At 43.8% G+C, this 24,754-nt stretch overlaps 1 protein-coding gene across 11 annotated transcripts in view; it reads left to right on the top strand.

The window, feature by feature from the left end:
- The window catches only part of LOC122557607 (liprin-alpha-1-like), a 237,289-nt gene extending 216,190 nt beyond the window's left edge, over positions 1–21,099 (top strand). For 10 of the 11 annotated variants that reach the window (XM_043705336.1, XM_043705327.1, XM_043705332.1 and 7 more), the window contains 4 exons: positions 6,502–6,570; positions 6,798–6,963; positions 12,716–12,780; positions 19,758–19,848. In XM_043705336.1, the coding sequence (XP_043561271.1) occupies positions 6,502–6,570; positions 6,798–6,963; positions 12,716–12,774 (294 nt within the window). In that variant the 3' untranslated portion in view covers positions 12,775–12,780; positions 19,758–19,848. Of the gene's footprint in view, positions 1–6,501; positions 6,571–6,797; positions 6,964–12,715; positions 12,781–19,757 lie in introns of all 11 variants that reach the window. The other variant, XM_043705331.1, reaches the window with a different exon arrangement.
- The last annotated feature ends 3,655 nt before the right edge of the window (positions 21,100–24,754 follow it).

The raw sequence follows: 24,754 nt of genomic DNA, 5'->3' as shown, positions 1-24,754 counted from the left end.
TTAATCAAGAACTGATCTATCTCCGGAAGTCAAGTCGTTGAGTGCGCAGCCTCTGTGGCACTGAGTTCCACAGATTCACTGCTCTCAGGCTGAAGAAATTCCTCCTCATCTCAGTCCCTAAGGGTTATCCCTACACCTTGACGCTGTGCCCTCGGGTCCTACTAATGGAAGCATCTTCTCTGTACCCACTGTATCCATGCCCTTCTGTATTCTAAGTATTAATGAGATTCTCCTTGTATCATTCTAAACTTCATCAAGTACAGACCCAGAGCCCAAAACTGCTCATTTTTCCAGCCCTTCATTCTCAAGATCATTCTTATAAACCTCCTGTCAATCCTGCCGAGCATAAAAGGTATAGTTAGTAAGTTTGCAGATGACAACAAAATTGGAAGTGTAGTGGACAGCGAAGAAGGTTACCTCAGCGTACAACGGGATCTTGATCAGATGGGCTAATGGGCCGAGAAGTGGCAGATGGAGTTTAATTTAGATAAATGTGAGGTGCTGCATTTTGGGAAAGCAAATCTTAGCAGGACTTATACACTTAATGGTAAGGTCCTGGGGAGTGTTGCTGAACAAAGAGACCTTGGAGTGCAGGTTCATAGCTCCTTGAATGTGGAATTGCAGGTAGATAGGATAGTGAAGAAGGCGTTTGGTATGCTTTCCTTTATTGGTCATTGAATATAGGAGTTGGGAGGCCATGTTTTGATTAGATTAGATTAGATTCCCTACAGTGTGGAAACAGACCATTGGCCCTACAAGTCCACACCAACCCTCTGAAGAGCAACTCACCTAGTCCCATTTCCCTCTGACTAATGCACCTAACGCTACAGGCTATTTAGCATGGTCAATTCACCTGACCTGCACATCTAGGCTGGTACAATTGCAACATTTTAAAAGACATCTGGATGAGTATATGAATAGGAAGGGTTTGGAGGAATATGGGCCAGGTGCTGGCAGGTGGGACTAGATTGGGTTCGGATATCTGGTCGGCATAGATGACTTGAACCGAAGGGTCTGTTTGTGTGCTGTACATCTCTCTGACTGTATGATTCCCCCAAGGCGAGCATGCCCATCCTTTAATGTGGACCCAAAACTGCTCATAATCCAAATGTGGTCCGACCAAGCCTTATACAGCCTCAGCAGAAGATTCCTGCTCCAGTGTTCTGGTCCTCTTGAGATAAATGCAAACATTGTAGTTGTCTTCATAACTGTCAACTGAACCTGCGTGATATGCTGAAGAAAATCCTGACCTAGGAGTGCCAAGTCTCCTTTGTGATTCTGATTTCTGAAGCATTTCCCCCTTTAAATATAGTCTACTCTTCTATTCTTCTTACCAAAGTGTATGACATCAATCTTTGCCACATTGTATTCCACCTGCTACTTTGCCCGCTCACCCAGCCTGTTAGTTCTTCTGCAGCCTCCCCACTTCCTCCGAGCTACCTGTCCCTCCACCTTTGTGTGTCTTCTGAAAACTTAGCAACTGTGCCCTCAGTACCTTTGTCCAGATCGTTAATACATAATCTGAATAGTTGTGGTCCCAACAGTGACCCCTGCAGAGCCCTGGTAGTCACTGGCTGCCATCTTGGAAAGGGCCCCTTTCTCCCAACTCTCTGCCTCCTGCCAGTCAGCCAACCCAATATCCATCCAGTACCTTGCCACAATACACCCTGAGCAGACTCTGTTCCAGCAACTTGTTAGAGGTCTTCTGAAATCCAGATAGAACACGTTCATTGGCTCTCCTTTGTTTGTTACCACCTCAAAAGAATTCTAACAGATTTGTCTTTAGATAAGTCAGTTTTTGTCCAGTGTGTGCAGGAGGGTTTCCTGACAGAGTATGCCGACAAACCAACAAGGGGCGAGGCCACATTGGATTTGGTATTGGGGCAATGAACCCGGAGAAGGAAACTGCAGGAGATGGACACAATTGAAATGTGGAGCTTATTCAAGGAACAGCTACTGCGTGTCCTTGATAGGTATGTACCTGCCAGGCAGGAACTGATCGAGCGAGGGAGCCAAGGATTACTAAAGAAGTTGAATCACTTGACAAGAGGAAGAAGAAGGCTTATGTTATGGTGAGACATGAAGGCTCAGTTAGGGCACTTGAGAGTTACAAGTTAGCCAGGAAAGACCTAAAGAGAGAGTTAAGAGCCAGGAGGGGACATGAGAAGTTGTTAGGAGGTAGGATCAAGGAAAACCCTAAAGCTTTCTGTAGGTATATCATGAATAAAAGAATAACTAGAGTAAGATTAGGGTCAGTCAAGGATAGTATGGGAAGTTGTGCATGGAGTCTGAGGAGATAGGGGAAGTGCTAAATGAATACTTTTAATCAGTATTCACACTTGAAAAAGACATTGTTGTCGGGAATACTGAGATACAGGCTACTAGAATACTGGATTGAGGTACATCAGGAGGCAGTGTTAGCAATCCTAGAAAGTGTGAAAATAGGTAAGTCCCTTGGGCCAGATGGGATTTATCCTAGGATTCTCTGGGAAGGTAGGGAGGAGATTGCAGAACCTTTGGCTTTGATCTTTGTCATCATTGGCTACAGGAATAGTGCCAGAAGACTGGAGGATAGCAAATGTCCCCTCATTCAAGAAGGGGAGTAGTGACAACCCTGGTAATTATAGACCAATGAACCTTCATCAGTTGTAGGTAAAGTGTTGGAAAAGGTTATAAGAGGATTTATAATCATCTAGAGAGGAATTAGTTCATTTAGGATAGTCAACATAGGTTGTGCCTCACAAATCTTATTGAGTTCTTTGAGAAGCTGACCAAACAGGTGGATGAGGGTAAAGCTGTTGATGTGGTGTATTTGGATTTCAGTCAGGCGTTTGATAAGGTTCCCCACAGTAGGTTATTGCACAAACTGTAGCGGCATGGGATTTAGCGGTTTGGATCAGAAATTGGCTTGCTGAAAGAAGACGTGATGGTGATTGATGGGAAATGTTCATCCTGGAGTTCAGTTACCGATGGTTTACCTCAAGGATCTGTTTTGGGTCCACTGCTGTTTGTCATTTTTACAAATGACCTGGATGAGGGCGTAGAAGGATGGGTTAGTAAATTTGCAGATGACACTAAGGTCGATGGAGTTGTGGATAGTGCTGAAGGATGTTGCAGGTTACAGAGGAATATAGATAAGCTGCAGAGCTGGGCTGAGAGGCGGCAAATGAAATTTAATGTGGAAAAGTGTGAGGTGATTCACTTTGGAAGGAGCAACAGGAATGCAGAGTACTGGGCTAATGGTAAGATTCTTGGTAGTGTAAATGAGCAGAGAGATCTCTGTACATAGATCCCTGAAAGTTGCCACCCAGGTTGATAGGGTTATTAAGAATGCACATGGTGTGTTAGCTTTTATTGTTAGAAGGATTGAGTTCGGAACCATGAAGTCATGCTGCAGCTGTACAAAACTCTGGTGTGGCCACACTTGGAGTATTGCATATAGTTCTGGTCCCCACATTGTAGGAAGAATATGGAAGCTTTGGAAAGGGTTCAGAGGAGATTTACCAGGATGTTGCCTGGTACGGAGGGACGGTCTTATGAGGAAAGGGTGAGGGACTTGAGGCTGTTTTCGTTAGAGAGAAGGTTGAGGGGTGACTTAATTGAGACATCTAAGATAATCAGCGAATTCGATAGGATGGACAGTGAGAGTCTTTTTCCTCAAATGGTGATGGTTAGCTCAAGGGGACATAGCTTTAAATTGAGGGGTGATAGATATAGGGCAGATGTCAGACGTAGTTTCTTTACTCCGAGTAGTAGGGAATGGGATGCACTTGCCGATTTTAAGAGCATTTAAATGGTCATTGGATAGACATATGGATGAGAATGGAATAGTGTAGGATAGATAGGTTTCAGATTGGTTCCACAGGTCAGCACAACATCGAGGGCCGAAGGCATGATCTCCTCTAAACCAAGGGGTGCTGGCTCAGCCCTGTTTGTCATACACTTCCAAGTACATGGAAGATACTTCAAGCATTCTAATAATACTAAAGAGGACAGGGGATGGTGATAAGTATAGTTCCTATTACTGTACAAGTAGTGTTAGGCAAATTAATGGGGCTAAAGGCAGAAAAGACCCCTGGTTCTGATGGACTACATCCTAGAATGCTGGAAGAAATAGCTGCATTGGTTGTAATTTTCCAAATATCTTTGGATTCTGGCGAAGTACTGGAGGAATAGAAATCTGCTAATGTGACATCCCAAACATAAAAGGAGGGAGACATAAAGAAACAGCTCACTACAGGCCATTTAGTCTAATATCTATTGTTGGAAAAGTTACTGTAATCAATTATTAAGGAAGTAATAGCAGAACATTTGGAAAATCATCATCTAATTAAGCAGAGTCAGGATTGCTTCATGAAAGAGAGATCATGTCTGGCTAATTTATTCGAGTTTTTCAAGGAAGTCTCAATCAGTGTGATTAGAAAGGAGCTAGTAGTTGTTTGCCTTTGAACTGCCAGAAGACATTCAACAAGATACCTCACAAAAGGTTACAAAGTGAAAAATCACACAACACCAGGTTATAGTTCAACAGGTTTATTTGGAAGCACACTAGCTTTCGGAGCGACGCTCCTTCATCAGGTGGTTGTCCTGTGTCGATATGTGCGATCTTCTTGGAGATCCTCTCCACTTTAAGCCAGCAGTTAGTGGTGTCGATAGTAGTCTTGATTTGGAGATGCAGGTGTTGGACTGGCCCCAGTCAAACAAAATCACAAAAGGTTAAGTCATAAGATAAGAACCCATTGTGTTTGAGGTAGTTTATTGGCTTGGATAGAGAATTGGCTAATGAGCACGAATCAATGAGTGGCAATAAGCAGCTGCTTTTTCTGGTTGGCGACCAGGAGGGTGCCACAGGGATCAATGCTGACATCACACTTGTTTATAATTTATTGACTCAAGAAATGAATATACTGTAGCCAGGTGACACAGAGGTGGAAAGGCAGGTTGAGAGATGGAAGCAGTAGTTTACAGAGAGATGATAATAGATTAAGTAAAAAGGTAACAAGTTGACAAATGGCATGTAATGTGGGGAAATGCAAAATTGTTCATTTTGGAAGGGGAGCAAAAAAACAGAATATTATTTAAATGGAGGAAAATCTGCAGATAGCTGTTAAGGACTTAGAAACTTAGAATTTTATAGTGTAGAAGGAGGCCAATTGATCCGTTATGTCTGTATCAGTTCCTGAAAGCTAGTCCCATTCTCCAGCAATAAATCTGTAGCCCTCTAAATTAATCCTTTTCAAATATATATCCAATTCTGTTTTGAAACTTTTGATGGAATCCGCTTCCCCCAGCCTCCCAGGCAGGGCATTCCAAATCCAAGTGTTTCTCTTCATCTCTCTCCTCACTCTCTCGCTGACAATTTTGAAACTTGTGACCCTGGGTTAACAACTAGTGGAAGCAGACTATCCTATCAGAATTGTTCAGAATTTTGACTAGATTTATGATGAGAGGATGTTTCACTCATGGGAGAGTTTAGGACCAGAGGGGCGCCAATTTAAGATAGATGGGCAGGGATTTCTCTTAGAAGCTCTGTGGAACTCCTTGCCACAGAGTGCTCTGGGGACAGTATCCTTGTGTGTTTTTAAGGCTGAAATAGATTCTTGATTGATAGGGCAATCAAGAGTTATTGGGTAAAGGCAGGAACTTGGAAGTGAGGAATGTCAGATCAGTCATGAACCTGTTGAATAGTGGAACAGGCTCAAGGAGCCAAACAGCCTTATGGTCTTGTATTCCACAACCTCGTCCACAGCAATGGACTCAATATGGTTTTAGTGTATCTAATAAACAAATCCTTTTCAGTTTGTTATTTTTGTGTTGCATGTCTATTTTCTCTTTCTCTTCCCTTTTGGTTCAGAATTTGTTTCAAAGAAGCAACTCTATCAAGGTTTATTTGAAAGATGCTCAGGCGTTGTCAACCTCTGCTCCCCAGTAACAAGGTTATGGTGAAGATCAAGAGTAATGCACAGGGACAGCATGCTTGCAAGATGACATGTTTGATTTTCAATTATTGTCAAGGAATATTTGGTCTCTGATTACAATCAACTGAATTTTTTTTTAGATTAGATTCCCTACAGTGTGGAAACAGGCCCCTCCACACCGACCCTCCAAAAAATAACCCACCCAGACCCATTTCCCTCTGACTAATACACCTAACACTATGGGCAATTTAGCACGGTCAGTTCACCTGACCTGCACATCTTTGTGACTGTGGGAGGAAACCCACACAGACACAGGGAGAATGTGCAAACTCCACACAGACAGTCGTCCGAGACTGGTATCGAACCTCAGATCCTGGTGCTGTGAGGCAGCAGTACTAACCACTAAGCCACCATGCCGCCCTCTGTCAGGAACAGAAACACACATCTTACCTTTATTTGCTCGGAGCACTTTGTGAAATTATTTTCTTTCTGCTTGAGACAGTATTACGGTCTGTATTGGTTGATTGCTCCTAAATGTGTTTCAGGTTACGTTAGAAAGTAATAGTAGCGTTTATGTTTACAGGCACGCCAATCATTGGAGAGAGAATTTAACAATCTCTTGGCACTTGGAACAGACCGGAGACTAGATGATGTAAGAATTAAATTTAATATTTTCTTCAGATTCTCCTGACTTTTAGATCTTTCTCCATGTGCACATTTAGGTAAGAGGTCACTGAGAGTACTGTTTAAGCAATTATTTTCGGGATTGATTCTGGTTAGGAAATCTACATGTCTTGTATGTTGTTGTGGGAAGTTGTATGTAAGAACAAGCAATTGAACCGAGCTGATACATGTGCCTTATTTCCATCACTGTAAAAGGAGGATGAAAAGGGTTTCAGAAGAGCACCTTCTTGGAGAAAAAAGTTCCGACCAAAGGACGTAAGGGGTATGACACCTGGATCAGCAGAGACATTACCTGCTAATTTTAGAGTTACCTCAACAATGTCTTCACCTTCCGTGCAGCCAAAGAAGATGCAAACTGATGGTATGTGTTTTTTGTTCATTACTTGATATTCATTAATACTCATGTAATCTGTTTTGCTACTTAACATTACTGCTAGACATGATCTTATGGTCAATATTGAAATGTTCCAAACGGAACTTAGTGCCCATGAGTTTTCTGTTCATAAGTAGGTTTTCGTAAATAACATTTAGCTTGATTTTGTGAGGCTTGGGGTATGATATAAAACTGGAAGTCACTTAATTGCATACATGGTCAGTTAATTAGGGATATTTAAGCGACTGCTGGACAAGCACATGGATGGCTGTAAATTGAGGGGTGTGCAGGTTAGGTTGATCTTAGATTAAGATAAATGCCTGACAACATCATGCATCAAAGGGCCTGTACTGTGCTGTACTGTTCAATGTTCTCTATGTTCTAACTGTCACGCCTTGACATTCAGTTACGTTATCATCACTGAATTGCTCCCACTGTCAACATCATGGAAGGGTTACCGTTGTGTGGGCTCTTTTGTTATTGAGAATGAGGATCTTTGTTGAACCGCTGTCTCCAGTGAGTTGTTTACTTGTCCACCACCATTTGTGAGGAGACGTGGTAGGACTGCAGAGCTTAGATCTGATCCATTCATTGTGGGATCGCTTAGCTCTGTCTGTCATTTGTTGCTTATGCTGTTTGGCAAGTAGTCCTGTTTGGTTGCTTCACCAGGTTGGCACCTCATTTTTAGGTATGCCTGATGCTGCTGCTGGCATGCCCTCCCCATTCTCCATTAATCCACGATTCATCCCCTAGTTTTTTGTCCTGGTTGAGTGGGGAATGTGGGCCATGAGGTTACATGTTGTGCTGGAATACAGTTCTGATGCTGCTGATGGCCCAAAGCGCCTCATGGATGCCCAGTCTTGAGTTGCTAGATCTGTTCGAAGTCTGTCCCATTTAGCACGGTGATAGTGCCACACAGTGCGATGGAGCGTATTCTCAATGTGAAGGCACGTCTTAATCTCCGCAAGCATGGGGTAGTGGTCACTCTTGCCGATACTGTCATAGCCAGATGTATCTGCAGCTGGCAAATTGCTAAGGATGAGGTCATGTGTATTTTTCCCTCTTGTTAGATCCCTCACCAACTGCCGCCGACCCAGTCAAGTAGTTGTGTCCTTAAGGACCCGACCAGTTTGATTAGTAGTGCTGTTGCTGAGTCACACTTGGTTGTGGACAGTGAAATCCCCACCCAGAGTATATATTTGCCCCCATGCCATCCCTCAGTGTTTCTTCCATATGTTGTTCAATATGGAGGAGTATTGATTCATCAGCTGAGGGAGGATGGTACATGGTAATCAGAGGAGGTTTTCTTGCCTGAGACTTCACGGAGAACAGAGTCAATATTGAGGACTCCCATGGCACCTCCCTTCCGACTGTATACCCCTTTTGCCGTCGTCTCTGCCTGGACTGGCCTTCGAGTGGGAAAAGGCATATCCAGGAATGGTAGTGTCTGGGACATTGTCTGTAAGCCATGATACTGAGAGTCTGATTGTCAGGCTTTTGCTTGACTCATCTTGGACACCGTTGTCCCAGTTGTGGCAGTAGCTCCGAGATGAGGAGGACATTTTATAGGGTGAAGGGCTGTTTCTGTTGCTGCTGTTCCAGCTGCCTTGGTCAATGCCAGGTGGTTCATTTAGTTTCAATTCTTTGTTGAGACATTTGTAGCGATTGATACAACTGAATAGCTTGTGAGGCCATTTTGGAGGATAATTGAGAGTCAGCCACATTGCTGTATCTGCTGTCACGTCGGCCAGACCAAGTGAGAATGGCAGTTTCCATCCCTCAGCAAGATAGGTATTTCCAACAATTGCCAATGGTTTCGTGGACAACAGTAGACCATTAGCATAGGAGCAAAAATTAGACCATCAGCCTATCGAGTCTGCTCCACCATTCAATCATGGCTGAGAAGTTTCTCAACCCCATTCTCCTGCTTTCTTCCTGTAACCCTTGATCCCCTTGATAATGAAGAACCTATCTGTCTCAGTCTTAAACATACTCGATGACCTGGCCTCTACAGCCTTCTGTGGTAATGAATTCCATAGATTCCCCACTCTCTGGCTGAAGAAGTTTCTCTTTATCTCCATTCTAATAGGTCTTTACTCTAAAACTATGCCCTGAGGGGAGAATTGAGGGGAGGATGGGGGGAATTGAGGCTGGAGCAGGTTATGGAGGTGAGGGCCAGCAAAAACATTTTCTGGGACAAAGGAGCAGTGATAATTTAACAGTTTGATGTGTGTGTGTGTTTTGCGGACGATTATACATCAGGGAGAAAATGTGTGAATGAGCAGGGCCCAAAGTGTGGGAGGCTGGGACCCGGTGTGGGGGGGGGAAGGCAGGGCCCAGGGTGTGGGGGAGGGGAGGGCAGAGCCTGAGGTGGGGGAGGGCAGGCCCCGGGGAGTGGAGGGTGGAGCCCAGGATGGAGTAGTGCTGGGCCTGGAGTGTGGGGAAGGGCTGGGTGGGGCAGGGCAGTTTTGGCCTAGCAGAGGGTCAGATGATGTCCAGGAGAACATGTTGAAGAGTTGATGGTGAACGTGAGAAGGGCACAGTTGGAGGTTTGTCTGAACTGGAAGTAAATGGTTTTTATTGCAGGCAGATTGTGAAGTTGGGGTCTGCTGAGGGTCAGGTTGTAGGGTGAGGTTACAGAGCGCAGCAATGACATTTTTATACATGACCTCCTTTGACCTCACAAAAGCTTTTGACTCTATTGACCAAGACAGAAATAGAAAATGCTGGAAAAGCTCAGCAGGTCTGACAACATCTGTGGAGAGACTTCAGAGTTAACATTTTGGGTCTGGTGACCCTTCCTCATAACTCTATTTTTGTCTCTGAGTTACAGCATCTGCAGTTCTTTCATGAGACCATAAGACTGAGGAGCAGAATTAGGCCATTCAGCCCACCGAGTCTGCTCCACCATTCATAAGTTTCTCAACCCCATTCTCCCGCTTTCTCCCTGTAACTCTTGATACTCAGGAACCTATCTGTCTCCATCTTAAACATACTCGATGATCTGGCCTCCACAACCTTCTGTGGCAATGAATTCCACTCTCTGGCTGAAGATGTTCTCCTTATCTCCATTCTAAACGGTTTTCCCTTTACTCTAAGGCTGTGCCCTCAGGTCCTAGTCTCTCCTACCAATAGAAACATCTTCCCCAACATCCACTCTGTCCAGGCCATTCAGTATTCTGTACGTTTTAATTAGATCCCCCTCATCCTTCTAAACCCGTGAGTATAGACCCAGAGTCCTCAAACGTTCCTCATATGTTAAGCTTTTCATTCCTGGGACCATTCTCGTGAACCTCCTCTGAAGCTCCAGGGCCAGTACGTCCTTCCTGAGATATGGGGCCCAAAGCTGCACACAACACTCCAAATGTAGTCTGACCAGAGCCTTCTAGAGATTCAGAAGTACATCCCTGCGTTTATGTTCAAGTCCTCTCAAAATATTTGCCATCTTAACTACTGACTCAACCTGCAAGTGTACCTTGAGAGAATCCTGGACTAGAACTCCCGAGTCTCTTTGCACTTCAGACTTCTGAATTTTCGTCCCGTTTAGAACAGAGTCCATGTTTGTGTTCTTTTGGCAAAGTGCATGATCTCACACTTTCCCATCTGTCACTACTTTGCCCATTCTCCTAACCTGTCCTAATCCTTCTGCAGCCTCCCTGCCTCCTCAATACTACCTTCCCTTCCACCTATCTTTGTATCATCTGCAAACTTAGCCAGGATGCCCTCAATTCCTTCAACTAGATCGTTATTGTATAAAGTGAAAAATTGTGGTCCCAACACTGAGCCTTGTGGAACACCACTTGTCACTGAGTGCCATCCTGAGAAGGACCCTTTTATCCCCACTCTCTGTTTGCTGCCAGAAAGCCAGGCTTCTATCCATGCTAGCACCTTACCTCTAACACCATGGGCCCATATGTTACTCAGCAGCCTCCTGTACGGCAACTTGTCAAAAGCCTTCTTGAAGTCCAGGTAGATAACGTCTCCTTGGTCTAACCTGCTTGTTACTTCCTCAAACAATCCCAGCAGCTTTGTCAGGCATGACCTCCCCTTGATGAAACCATGCTGGCCCTATTTTATCATACACTTCCAAGTATTTAGAAATCTCATCTTTCACAATGGATTCCAGGATCTTACCCACGACCGAGGTTCGGCTAATCAGCTACTAGTTTTCCGTCTTTTGCATTACTCCCTTTCTAAATAGGAGTGTCATGTTAGCGATTTTCCAGTCCTCTTGGAACCTTCCTGACTCTTGCGATTCCTGAAAGATTACCACTAACACCTCCACTATCTCTTCAGTTATCTCTCTTAAAATTCTGGGGTGTAGTCCGTCTAGTCCAGGTGATCTATCCACTTTCAGGCCATTGTTTTTATAGCACCTTCTCCTTAGTGATGGCCACTAAACTCAGCTCTACCCTCTCTCAACTTTTTTGGGGTATTACTCATGTCTTCCCCTGTGAAGACTGACACAAAGTTCCTCAGCCATTTCCTTGTTCCCCCAACCCTATCTCTCCAGCGCCATTTTCCAGCTGTCCAATGTCCACATTTGCCTCTCTCTGCCCTTTATATTTCTAAAGCAATTCTTACAGTCTTCCTTTATATTACTGGCAAGTTTACCCTCCTATTTAATCTTCTCCCTCCTTATTTCTTTTGTTGCCCTCTGTTGGTCTTTGTAAGCTTCCCACTCCTCTGGTTTCCCACTGCCCTTCACCACATATGTTTTCTCTTTTGCTTTTGTCCTATCCCTGACTTCCTTAGTCAGTCATGGTTGCCCCACCCTCCCTGTACCATGCATCTTTTGTGTTGGGATGAATTTTTGCTATATCTACTGAATTACTGATGCAGAGCTTCATCGGTATTTTATTGAAATCAAATTCCACCATCATCTTTGGGATTCAAAGTCAGGTCCCAGACCATTTGCTGAGTTTCTGAATTAATATTAGAGCGGTGCTGGAAAAGCACAGCAGGTCAGGAAGCATCCGAGGAGCAGGAAAATCGACATTTTGGGCAAAAGCCTTTCATCAGGATTCATCAGTAACACTCTAATCTTGACTCTAATCTTCAGCATCTGCAGTACCCACTTCCGCCTTTCTGAATTAATAGCTGAGTGATCATATCACTAGGCCATTGTTACAACAAGCTCCAGCTTTTTTTTTAAACTGGTTATCTGTTCTTTCCAACTTGTTTTTTGTTTACCTGACCCCACTCTAAATCTTTGTGATAATGTTGTATGTACATGAACAATCTTTTGTGGGATAAATTGCTCTCCTGTCCTTTCTTTGCTGAAATTGCATCCTGTTTTCCTCACTAATAATTAGAACAAAGAGTTTGTGGTCCCAAAAGAGATATTTTGGCGCCTTTGTTTTTCAAAGTTGCACGTTTAATGACTTGATTAATGTGAAGCTGTTTTGTGAATCCTTGCATGGGACTGGAAATTAACCCAAACAAGACAGTTTTCAGATTATATACTGGCTGCATGCAGGCCTCACCAATGATGCATGAGCTTGCAAGATAACTTGCTCAGACTCGTTCCAGCGCAGCCTAGCTCTGGTTGGGAGTTCACAGCATTATATGATTCCTCAGGTTGAATATTTACTGAGAAATCTGATTTGGATTGTGAAATTTTAAATTTCCTTAAGGCTTGATATTTGAAAAGCAAGTAAGCAGTATTGCTTTATGCATTTGTACTAATTTATAACTAACCGCATGTTATCTGCATGCTATCTCTCAATGCAACTCGCAGGCAATATTTCTGGAGAGGCAAGAATGGATTCCACTACAGTACGAACCTATTCGTGTTAATTTTGGGTAAGTATTCATGGTCACTCCTTGACATGATCTTTGCACAAAGTCGAAGGGGTTGTTGTGCATCTTCCCAGTACTTATCTGTTTAGTTTGAAGCAGATTTCTTTTATCCTGGCTGCACTGAGTTGTAATTCATGCGACAGAACAGGCTAGATGCAAGATAATTTGGACACTACAGCCTTTTTTTTTAAGAACGGTGAGGTAACATTTGGGATCTCATAATTATTTACTAACAAATTTTCTCAGTCTGATGTCATTCACAATTTGAGTGCTTTGGTATTACCATGACCAAATTATCAAGTTTGGACGGTTGGTTTTTAGCAATTGAGCTGATGGTGTGTTTGGAAATGCATCTTGCATTTTTAAATACAGATCCATAATATTTATGGAGGCATAAGAAAACCTTGAAGATGTGCTGCAACATAAACTAGCCCTGGCTTGGGTGATAGTCTATGCGATGGTGGATCTTAAGGCTGCAGAGGCTCACTCCTGTTTAGTATTAGAACACACCTACAATACCGTGAGCACCACCCTTTGAGGAAAGATAGACTGGTCTTTGGAGAAATTTACCAAAATACATTCCCAAGAATGGTGCCGAAGCAAAATGTTGTGGAGACTCGATGTAAACCGGCCCGGCAATTTATGTGGAGAGGGGGATGGAGGGAACATTTTAGATCAAAGTTGATGAGAAGATTATTGACCAGAAACACTGACTTTGCCTTTCTCCATTCATGCTGCCTGGCTTGCTGACTGTTCCCAACCTTTATGCCATTTGCCCAAATAGTAACTGGTTAAAACACAGGTTCCTTACACAAACTATTCCTAGGAATTGATCCTTTTAATTGAAAATATTATGGGAACAGAGAAACTTCGAATTCTACACATTTGTATGGGCAAGAGGATTATTAGCATTTGTCTTTTAATTGTAAGTACCCAACCATTGGGAGTTGGTGAGCAGTTTGGGAGCTGGAAAGGGACCAATGCACATTGTCTATAGATTATTTTCATCTAAACTTAAACTCTCACTTTTTGCATGCTGACATAAAGTCATAGTGACGTACAGCACAGAAACAGACCCTTCGGTCCAACATGTCCATGCCAGCCAGATATCCTATATTAATCTAGTCCCATTTGCCAACAATTGGCCCATATCCCTCCAAACCTTTCTATTCATATCTCCATCCAGATGTCTTTTAAATCTTGCAATTGTACCAGCCTCCACTGCTTACTCTGGCAGCTCATTCCATGCACACACCTTCCTCTGCATGAAAAGATTGCTCCTTGGTTCCCTTTTAAATCTTTCCCCTCTCCCCTTAAATGTCGGCCGTCTCGTTTTGGACTCCCCCACCCCAGGGAAAAGATCTTGGTTATTTACCCTATCCGTGCCCTTCCTGATTTTATAAACCTCTATAAGGTAATCCCTCAGCCTCCAACTCTCCTGAGAAAACAGCCCAGCCGCTATGGCCTCTGCCTATAGCTCAGACCTTCCAACCCTGGTAACATCCTTGTAAATCTTTTCTGAATCCTTTCAAGTTTCACAAAATCCTTCCTATTGCAGGGAGACCAGAACTGCATGCAGTGTTCCGAAGTGGCCTAACCAATGTCCTGTACAGCCGCAACGTCGAAACATTGAAGATATGAGCAGGAGGAGGCCTTTCGGCCCATCAGGTCTGCTCCACCATTCATTACCATCATGGCTGATCATCCAACTCAATGGCCTCATCCTGCTTTATCCCCATAACCTTTGATCCCATCTGCCCCAAGTGTCATACCTAGCTGCCCCTTGAATACATACCATGTTTTAGCATCACCTGCTTCCTTTGGTATTAAATTCCACAGGCTCACCACTCTTTGGGTGAGGAAATGTCTCCACATGTCCATCCTAAATGGTCCACCCCTAATCCTTCGAGTGTGATCCCGGTTCTGGACACACCTACCATTGGAAACATCCTCCTCACACCTACCCTGTCAAGTCCTGTTAGAATTTTATTAGTTAGCGAGTTTTGAGAAGATTTGTAGCTCAGGTTCTGGATATAAGTTTTGCTTGCTGAGCTAGAAGGATTGTTTTCAGACATTTTGTCACTATACTAGGTAACATCATCAATGAGCCTCCTGTGAAGCACTGGTGTTAGTGACCTGTTTTCTACTTGTGTTTAGGTTTCCTTGGGTTGGTGATGTCATTTCCTGTTCTTTTTCTCAGTGTGGCAGATGGGGTCCAGATCGATATGTTTGTTGATAGAATTCCAGTTGGATTGCCCTGCTTCTAGGAATTCTTGTGCGTGTCTCTGTTTGGCTTGTCCTAGGATGGATGTGTTGTCCCAGTCAAAGTGGTGTCCTTCCTCTTCCATATGTGAAGATACTAGTGAGAGAGGATCATGTCGTTTTGTGGCTAGTTGATGTTCATGTATGCTGGTGGCTAGTTTTCTGCCTGTTTGTCCAAGTAGTGATTGTTACAGCCCTTGCACGGTATTTTTCACAAGCAAAACTAATGTCATTTACGAAATACCATGCAAGAACTGTAACAAACACTACATTGGACGAACAGGCTGAAAACCAGCCACCAGGATACATGAACATCAACTAGCCACAAAAAGACATGACCCCCTCTCACTGTTATCCTTACATACAGATGAGGAAGGAGACCACTTCGACTGGGACAATGCATCCATCCATCCATTCAACCTAAACACAAGTAGAAAGCAGGCCATACCAGCAGTGCTTCACCGGAGGCTCACTGGTGATGTTCCCTAGTATGGTGACGAAACGTATGAAAACAAGCCTTCCAGCTCAGTGAGCAAACTTACATCCAGAACCATAACCTGAGCTACAACTCTTCTCAAAACTCACTTTACTTTCTCTCTAATTCTTGAAGTATAAGATAACAGCTCTTTAGAAGAGCTGGTGCAGGCATGCTGCACCATAACAAACTCGCGCTTCATTGAAGCACTGCTTTGTAATGGATACCTTCAGCTGAATTCAGGAGAGCTGTGGATCAGCATGTTCAGTTCATCTGAGAGTACAAACTCCACCAGTGGAATTACTGAGGCTCAACAAAGATTTCCTCTCGCCCTCGCAACGTGCAGCCCTCTACTCACTTCGCTCCAACCCCAGCCTCACCATCAAACCAGCGGACAAGGGGTGTGCAGTGGAAGTTTGGTGCACTGACCGCTGCACTGCAGAAGCTAGGCACCAACTCGAAGACACCACCTACTGCCCCCTTGACCATGACCTCACCCCCCGCCCATCACCAAACCATCATCTCCCAGACTGTTCACAACCTTATTACTTCAGGAGATCTCCCACACCCAGCTTCCAACCTCGTAGTCCGGGAACCCCGTACCACCCAGTTTTACCTCCTACCGAAAATTCACAAGCCTGACTACCTTGGCGGACCCATCATCTCATCCTGCTTTTGCCACACCAAACTCATTTCCACGTACCTTGATACTATCCTGTCCCCCTTGGTCCAAGAACTTCCCACCTACTTTTGGGACACCACCCATGCCCCCCTCCTCCAAGACTTTCGTTTTCTTGGCCCCCAACACCTCATCTTCACCATGGACATCCAGTCCCTATGCACCTCTATCCGCCATGACCAGGGCCTCCAAGCTCTCTGTTTCTTCCTCTCCCGGCATCCCTGCCAGTAACCCTCCACTGACTCTCTCATCTGTTTGGCTGAACTGGTCCTCCAGGGGAAAGTGAGGGCTGCAGATGCTGGAGATCAGAGCTGAAAATGTGTTGCTGGAAAAGCGCAGCAGGTCAGGCAGCATCCAAGGAACAGGAGAATCGACGTTTCGGGCATAAGCCCTTCAGCCTGACCTGCTGCAGTTTTCCAGCAACACATTTTCAGCTCTGAACTGGTCCACCCCCTGGTCCACCGTGGGCAGCAAGGTGGCACAGTGGTTAGCACTGCTGCCTCACAGCGCCAGAGACCCGGGTTCAATTCCCGACTCAGGTGACTGGCTGTGTGGAGTTTGCACATTCTCCCCGTGTCTGCGTGGGTTTCCTCCAGGTGCTCCGGTTTCCTCCCACAGTCCAAAGATGTGCGGGGCAGGTGAATTGACCATGCTAAATTGCCCGAAGTGTTAGGTTAAAGGGGTAAATGTACGGGTATGGGTGGGTTGCGCTTCGGTGGGTCGGTGTGGACTTGTTGGGCCGAAGGGTCTGTTTCCACACTGTAAGTAATCTAATCTAATTTCGCCCTTGGATCCTCCCACTTCTTCCAGACAAAAGGGGCAGCCATGGGCCCCAGCTATGCCTGTCTCTTTGTCGGTTTCATGGAACAGTCCATTTTCCGGAGTTACACCGGCACCACTCTCCACCTTTTCCTCTGCTGCAATGATGATTGTATCGGCTCCCACGAGAAAATTGAACAGTTCGTCAACTTCATCAGCACATTCCAGCCCGACCTCAAGTTCACCTGCTCAACGGTGACCAGCTCAACACGAACATCTTCTACAAACTCACCGATTCCCACAGCTACCTGGACTATACCTGCTCCCACCCTGCCTCCTGTAAAAACGCTATACTTCATTCCCAATTCCTCTGCCTCGGCCGCATCTGCTCCCAGGGCAGACCATATCCACCACAGAACACACCAGATAGCTGCCTCCTTCAAAGACCACAACTGACCCTCCCATGTGGTCAATGATGCCCTCCAGCGCATCTCATCTGTTTCCGTATCTCCGCCTTCAAACCCCACCCCTCCGATTGCAACAAGGACAGAACCCCCTGGTCCTCACCTTCCACCCCACAAACCTCCGCATATATCGCATCATCCTCTGCCATTTCCGCCACCTACAAACGGACACCACCACCAGGGATATATTTCCCTCCCCATCCCTATCCGCTTTCTGTGAAGACATCCATGGCTCCTTTGTCATGTCTGTGCCCCCCCCTCCCCCTCCAAACAACCCACCCTCCCTCCTGGCACTCTCCCTTACCACCACGGAATTGCAAAACCTGTGCTCACACCTCCCCCCACCCCCTCACCTCTATCAAAAGCCCCAAAGGAGCCTTCCACATCCATCAGAGTTTTACCTGCACTTACACACGTCATTTACTGTGTCCGTTCCTCCCAATGCGGTCCCCTCTACACTGGGGAGACATGACACCTACTCGCAGAGTGCTTCACAGGACATCTCCAGGACACCCGCACCAATCAACCACACCGCCCCGTGGCCGAATACTTCAACTCCCCCTCCCACTCCGCCAAGGATGTGCAGGTCCTGGGGCCCCTCCATTGCCACTCCCTGACCACCCGAGGCCTGGAGGCAAAACATCTCATCTTCTGCCTCGAGACCCTCCAACCACACTGCATCAATATGGATTTCACCAGTTTCCTCATTTCCCCACTCCCCACCTTATCCCATTCCCAACCTTCCGACTCAGCACTGCCCTGTTGACCTTCTCCTCTCCAACCGATTACTATCACCCCCATCTCCATCTGCCTATCACACTCTCAGCTGCATGGCCACCAGCCCCACCCTCTCCGGCCCACAAGCCTCACTCCTGAGGACGGGTTGTGCCCGAGACTTTGATTCTCCTGCTTTTCCGATGCTGCCTGACCTGCTGTGCTTTTCCAGCGCCACACTCTTGACTCTGATCTCCAACATCTGCAGTCCTCACTTTCTCCTAAAAGATTTCCAGTTCAAATGTACCAATAACGTATCAATCCTTTCAGTTAAATATGTGACTTTTTTAATAATAATCACCAGACTTTCTCAAGATATGAATTCCAAACTGAGACTTGAACATAACAGAGTTCAAATAACAAGCGATAACCTGGTACATTTTAAGTTGTGACAGAGTCTCCTTCCTTTTGTTGCAGTTTTATTTCAGCAGAGTCCTGTTTCATTAGGAGTTGATCATGCAGTACATGATGTATAAAAATTCCTTTTCTTGTACATTGTGGATAAAAGCTTTGAGTGAGTGTTTTTGAACAGCCAAGGAGAGTATTAATCTAATATCCCTAGCTGTCAGTGTCATTAACATCATGATAATAGATTGAGTTATTTATTTAGCTGTGCAGTTTTGCTCTTTGCAAATTTGTTTTTCTACATAACCGCAGTAACTTAAACCTTAATAAATTAAACATGAAATGCTTCAAGATTACCTGAGGGTGCGAATGGCACAAAATAAATGCAGCTGAAAATGTGTTGCTGGAAAAGCGCAGCAGGTCAGGCAGCATCCAAGGAACAGGAGAATCGACGTTTCGGGCATAAGCCCTTCTTCAGGAATCTCCTGTTCCTTGGATGCTGCCTGACCTGCTGCGCTTTTCCAGCAACACATTTTCAGCTCTGATCTCCAGCATCTGCAGACTTCACTTTCTCCACAAAATAAATGCAGTTTTATTGGAGGAGGGGTTGGATCCTGGGCCCAGGGAGGAAGGGGTTAGGGTTCATTAACTATGAAGTGGCATCAGTACATGATTACAGTTGTTCAAGAGAACCATGTGAGTGATCAAATATTTTTTCAGTTATTCACTGATACATTCTGTCAAGGTAATTAATACTGGCAGCAATAATGAGTAAAACCTTATTACATTGAGCTGAAAGATGAAGTGAGATAATTAAAAATAAACGTTTCAATTGTGATGACTTTATACAAATAAAGTTTTTTTTAATGTCTTGAATAACGTGCTTTAATTACAATTGTGCACTTAAGCCAACCATAAGCAATGAATCTAACTGTGGTCGAAAATCCACTTTGGAACGAGGTAAATTTGTTTTGTGTTAATAATTTTTCTGAATAGTGTCCCTCGAGTTGTAGTTCCTTGATGGCCTTGCTCGAAAATGCTGTGTTCCACCACACGAGCAACATAAGATCTGTAAAACAAAACAAAGGCAGGCCATGGTGTTGTCTTGTTCTTCCACCTGTCTGACCATAGTAATGAAGTAACTCAGCATTTGTATATCTATTAATGTGTTGTAATATTTAACACTGTCCAATGTTGACATTTACCAATGTTCTTCTTTTAGTTCATTCGCACTATTTCAACTGATGACTGCACAGCATTCAAAGCCTTCATGCAGTAATTATACATCACACGAGTTGCTGACAAAGCTGGGGAATCTGTGATGTAGCAATATTTCTAACTTGGACTTAATATTTTAATACAGAGATTTAAACTAGTTGAACCACAGCTCATGATATCCTAGATATAAAGTTTTAGAATAAATGTTTCTTATATTTATGTAAACCTGTTTCAATATTGATTTATTGTAGATCAGGCACCTAGCTTTAACTACGTACCCTCGCTTAGAACAGTTTTATAACTATGTACAATCTTTCTTAAATCAGTTTTCTTTACTCTTAATCATGTTATTTTTTTCAAAGAAATGTATCATATGTCTGTATGTATTCATCCCTATGAGAATTGTGGGGGTTTTGTAAATCATTGTGTAATTACTACAAATATTCAGATTTTTTTATAAAGTTGAGGACAAAACTGTGGGTGTAGTGGCATTTTCATGCTTTTTTTCCCCCAAAAGAAACTGCATGCTGACAGCACTGTGTGTTAATGTTGTAGTTAGTCTGAAGTCTGTAATTAAATTTTTTTTAAACCATCAGTTCTCATCTTTTAAATTGTAAATGCTTGTCCATTTTTTGCAGTATGGCTAATAATGAATAGATGGACAGGAGAAGAGGTAAAGCCACAGATATATAGAAGTATTGAGGAATAGTGGGGGTGGGGGGGTGAATGCAAGAGGCTGACCTCCTGTTACAACTTGAATGCTATTTCCTCTCTAATTTTTAAGAAAAGGCTGGTTTAACCTTTCAGTGGACCAATATCGATGACCGTGGTGTCAATTAATACTATTGAGAAGTATAAGAAGCGGGGTACTTTTTAAAAGAAAATGAAAGCCTTATTTATTTTTCTTGAAATATGGTTTGCTTTTTTGCAACCCTTTCCTAATCTATAGATACTGTGCATATTCCTTTTTAAAAGGCCACCCATATATAGGAGATCGGAAAGATGTTGTCATGGCTTTATTAAGAGTGTTCAGTATTTTTGAGTAAATCACCAAGGTGTCAGCTGCAGTTTGTTGGTATTATAGTGAGTTATGTCTTGTGTACCAACACATTGTAAATCTGTCCAAAACTCTTGTGGTCAATTTTTAATATATGTTGGCCTGAATAATGTACTGTTATTTGTCCAATATTTTGCAGTTCTGAGTTTTTCCTCTGCCTTCTTGTAACAAATTATGTACAGTCTATACAGTACTTTGAACTATTTTTATCACAGTATTTATTGCTTTCTTTCAATAAAATACTTAAACTTTTATTTTCCACTGCCAATAAACAAAAATGAAAACCACAGTTATTCAATGTGTGGGATTTATGCAATGTATTGCCTTGATTTCTTCCATTGTCTTTGGGAATGGAAATGGACTACCAATGGTAGGTTGCATTTATATACCTTCTCTCAAAGTAGCAAGACATTTCACTACTTGACACTGATACTCAGAGACCAGACCTCACCACCACCACCACCACCACCACCACCACCACCACCATCATCATAGCGTGTCTTTTGGCATCAGGCATGACTCGTTTCCATGCAGGTAGCCGATAAAGTCAGGGCACAAACTGCAGGCTGGCACAGAGCTCAGCACATCCATCACTTGCAGGTTTGTGCACTGGGGCTTCTCTTGAGATTTCTCAAGGGTTTGCTGTATGATTTTTCCAAAGTGTGTGTTCTTTTCTCGCTCTCATTGATTCATGAGGTGATTCAACCACTTAACAAATACAGAAGGTATTATTAGTAATAAAAGCTACTGTACAAAATCTCTCAAACTGCTTAACAAGATCTATTATTTATTGTAAGAGGAATTGAATACAAAAGTAAGGAGTCCTGGAGATCTGAATTAAGAAAATAAGTTGTTGGAGAAACTCTGGTCTGACAGCATCTGGGAAGAGAAAACCATGAATGTTTCATGGCTAGTGACCTGAGTTCTGGATCTATATATCTGTCTTGAACAACGTTCCCAGAGGCTGGGGATAATCGTTGAAAAGGCACAAGTCAGGAGTGTGATGGAATATTCCCCACTTGCCTGGATGGGTGCAGCTCCAACAGCATTTAAGAAGCTTGACACCAACCAGGCCAAAAAAGCCTGCTTCATTAGCACCATATCCACAAACATCTACTCCCTCCACCATTGATGCTCAGCAGTAGCACTTGTATCATTGCAGAAATTTGCCAAGAGTCTTTAGCAACTTCCAAACTGTTATGAAGGTGTAAGGGGTACTGTACCTTTAAGAGATTTGAAGGCGAGCAAGGACTTCGAGAGGTACCGAGAGTTCAGAACAAGGTAACAATGTAACGTTTGGTCAGAACAGCGAGCACTGGCTGGGTTGCTATGAGGCAAAAATAAATTCAAATTCAGCCAGTTTAAAGTATGCCCCGAGATACCAAACTCCCATCAAGTTTGAAGTTGGTATTTTGATAATATTAAAACCAATGAAATTATCTGATGTTCTGGGGGTATAAAACCAGGAAAACATTGAACAGTTGAGAGAGACCTGCCGAAAGATCAACAGATGTAAGCTGCCAGTAAGAACTCTGAGAGGTACCTGTCTGCAGAAGGAGTTTGCACAGAGAAAAAACATCGACACCAACCTGGAGAGCAAATTTACAGAGGAAGATACAAAGAGAAGATTTGACAGCTGGCTGGTTTTGAAATTTGAATTTTCTGTAAATCTTAATCAGTTTTATCAGACCAGTATTGTAGATGCGGAAGTTAAAAGGCAAATGAGTTGTAAAATTATTCTCTGTTAGACTTAAAAATAGACTTGTTCATTTTTTTACGTTAAATAGTGACTTTTGGGATAATTCTTTGCCTCTTAAATTTTCCCAGATTCCAGTGCAGGGTAAGAATTTTGTGTTGCTGGGTTAAATTAGCGGCCGGGGGGGTGCAGGAGTTTACCCTATGTTATAACAAAACCCACAACCGTTAAGGCAGCAGATACATGGGAGCACTACCTGCTGTAAGTCACTCCCTGTCCTGACTTGGAAATGTATCACTGTTCCTTCGCTATCCTGGAATTCCCTCCCTAGGGCATTGTGAGGCAACCTACAGCACATGGACTGCAGCAGTTCAAGAAGGCAGCTGACCCCACCTCAAGGGGCAACTAGGGATGGGCAATAAGTGCTGTTCCAGCAAGTGACACCTATGTGCCATGAATGAATGACTGTGCTTTCAGCTGTTCTGAAGTTGGATTCTGAAATTCCCTCTCCTATTTGGGATGGACCATAAAATATAGGAGCAGAATTGGGCCATTCAGTCCATCAAATGTTCTACTCCATTTGATCATAGCTAATATTCTAGTTCCATTCTGCATTATCCCTGTAGCCCTTGATCCTTTTATTAATCAAGGGCCTACCTGTCTCAGTCTTCATATACTGAATGACTTGGCCTCTGCAGAAATGAATGCCAGATTTACCAGCCTTCATTTTCCCTGGAGTGTTGGACACTGAGGGGTGACCTTGTTGAGGTTTATAAAATCATGAGGATAGGGTGAATCTCCAAAGTCTTTTCCCCAGGGTAAGGGAGTATAGAACTAGAGGTCATATGTTTATGGGAAAAGATTTAAAACTAATGTAAAGGGTAATATTTTCATATGGTGATGTTTGCCTGAACTGAGCTGCGAAAAGTGGTGGGGTTAGTACAATTACAACATTTTAAAAGGTATCTGGATGGGTATATGAATAGGAAGGGTTTAGAGGCATATAGACCAAATGCTGGCTAATGGGACTAGATTAATTTAGGATATCTGATTGGCATGGACGAGTTGGACTGAAGGGTCAGTTTCAGTGATGTACAACGTTTATGGCTGGGTGAAGAAATTCCTCACCTCCGTTCCAAAGGGTTATCCCTTCACCCTGAATCTGTGACCCCAAGTTCTCATCTCTCAGACGAGTGGGAACATCTCCACATCCACTCTATCCAGGTTTCTTAGTTTTTTGTAAGTTTCAATCAGATTCCTTGCTCATCTTTCTAAACTCCATCAAGGACTGACCTAGAATCAACTGCTCCCCATATGACAAGCTATTTATCCCCAGGATTATTTCTGTATACCTCTGGACCCCCTCACAGGCAGCACATCCTTCCTCAGCTATGGGCCCCAAAACTGCTGTCAGTATTCTAAATGTGGTCTGACCAGAGCCCATATGACTTCAGCAGTACATCCCTGATCTTGTGTTCTAGCCCTTTTGAGATGAATGCCAACATTCAATTTGCCTTCCTAACTGCCACTGAACCAACATGCTAACTTTAAGAGAATCCTGACCTAGGACTCTTGAGTCCCTTTGTGCATCAGACGTACAAAGCCTTTCCCCATTTAAAAAAGAAACTGCGCATTTATGCTTCCAACCAACGTGCATATATTCACACTTTCCAATACTGTATTCTACCTGCCACTTCTTTGCCCAACTCCAAGTCCTGCAGCCTCCCCACTTGCTCACACTACATGGTAGTGAAGGACTTTGTGGATTCACCCTGTAAAAGAACTTGATCTGTACCATCATCGTCTCCCTGCAGCTCCCAGCATTCTCCAGGAAATGAGACAGGTCCCAGGCCTGCAATCAGAGTCCAATCCAAGGCTGGCTGCTTTTGTTGAAACATTGAAAATGTAAACCTGCTTCTTCCTGGGAGAGAGCTGTGGATATTGGTTACTTATCCATTGTCCCAACTCAGGGAAAAGTTGTTGGAATGCTGAAGCAAGTGCTCAGAAGTATTGTCTATTTAAACTGCCCAAGCCAGGCATTAATGTTAATATTTAGAAGAATACAGCGCAGTACAGGCCCTTTGGCCCTCGATGTTGCGCCGATCCAAGCCCACCTAACCTATACTAACCCACTATCCTCCATATACCTATCCAATGCCCGCTTAAATGCCCATAAAGAGGGAGAGTCCACCACTGCTACTGGCAGGGCATTCCATGAACTTACGACTCGCTGAGTGAAGAACCTAAC

Source organism: Chiloscyllium plagiosum, chromosome 16, assembly GCF_004010195.1.
Source record: "Chiloscyllium plagiosum isolate BGI_BamShark_2017 chromosome 16, ASM401019v2, whole genome shotgun sequence".
NCBI classification, from domain to species: domain Eukaryota; kingdom Metazoa; phylum Chordata; class Chondrichthyes; order Orectolobiformes; family Hemiscylliidae; genus Chiloscyllium; species Chiloscyllium plagiosum.
Note: the sequence above shows the minus strand (reverse complement) of the source record. Positions and strands in the feature narration are given on the sequence as shown.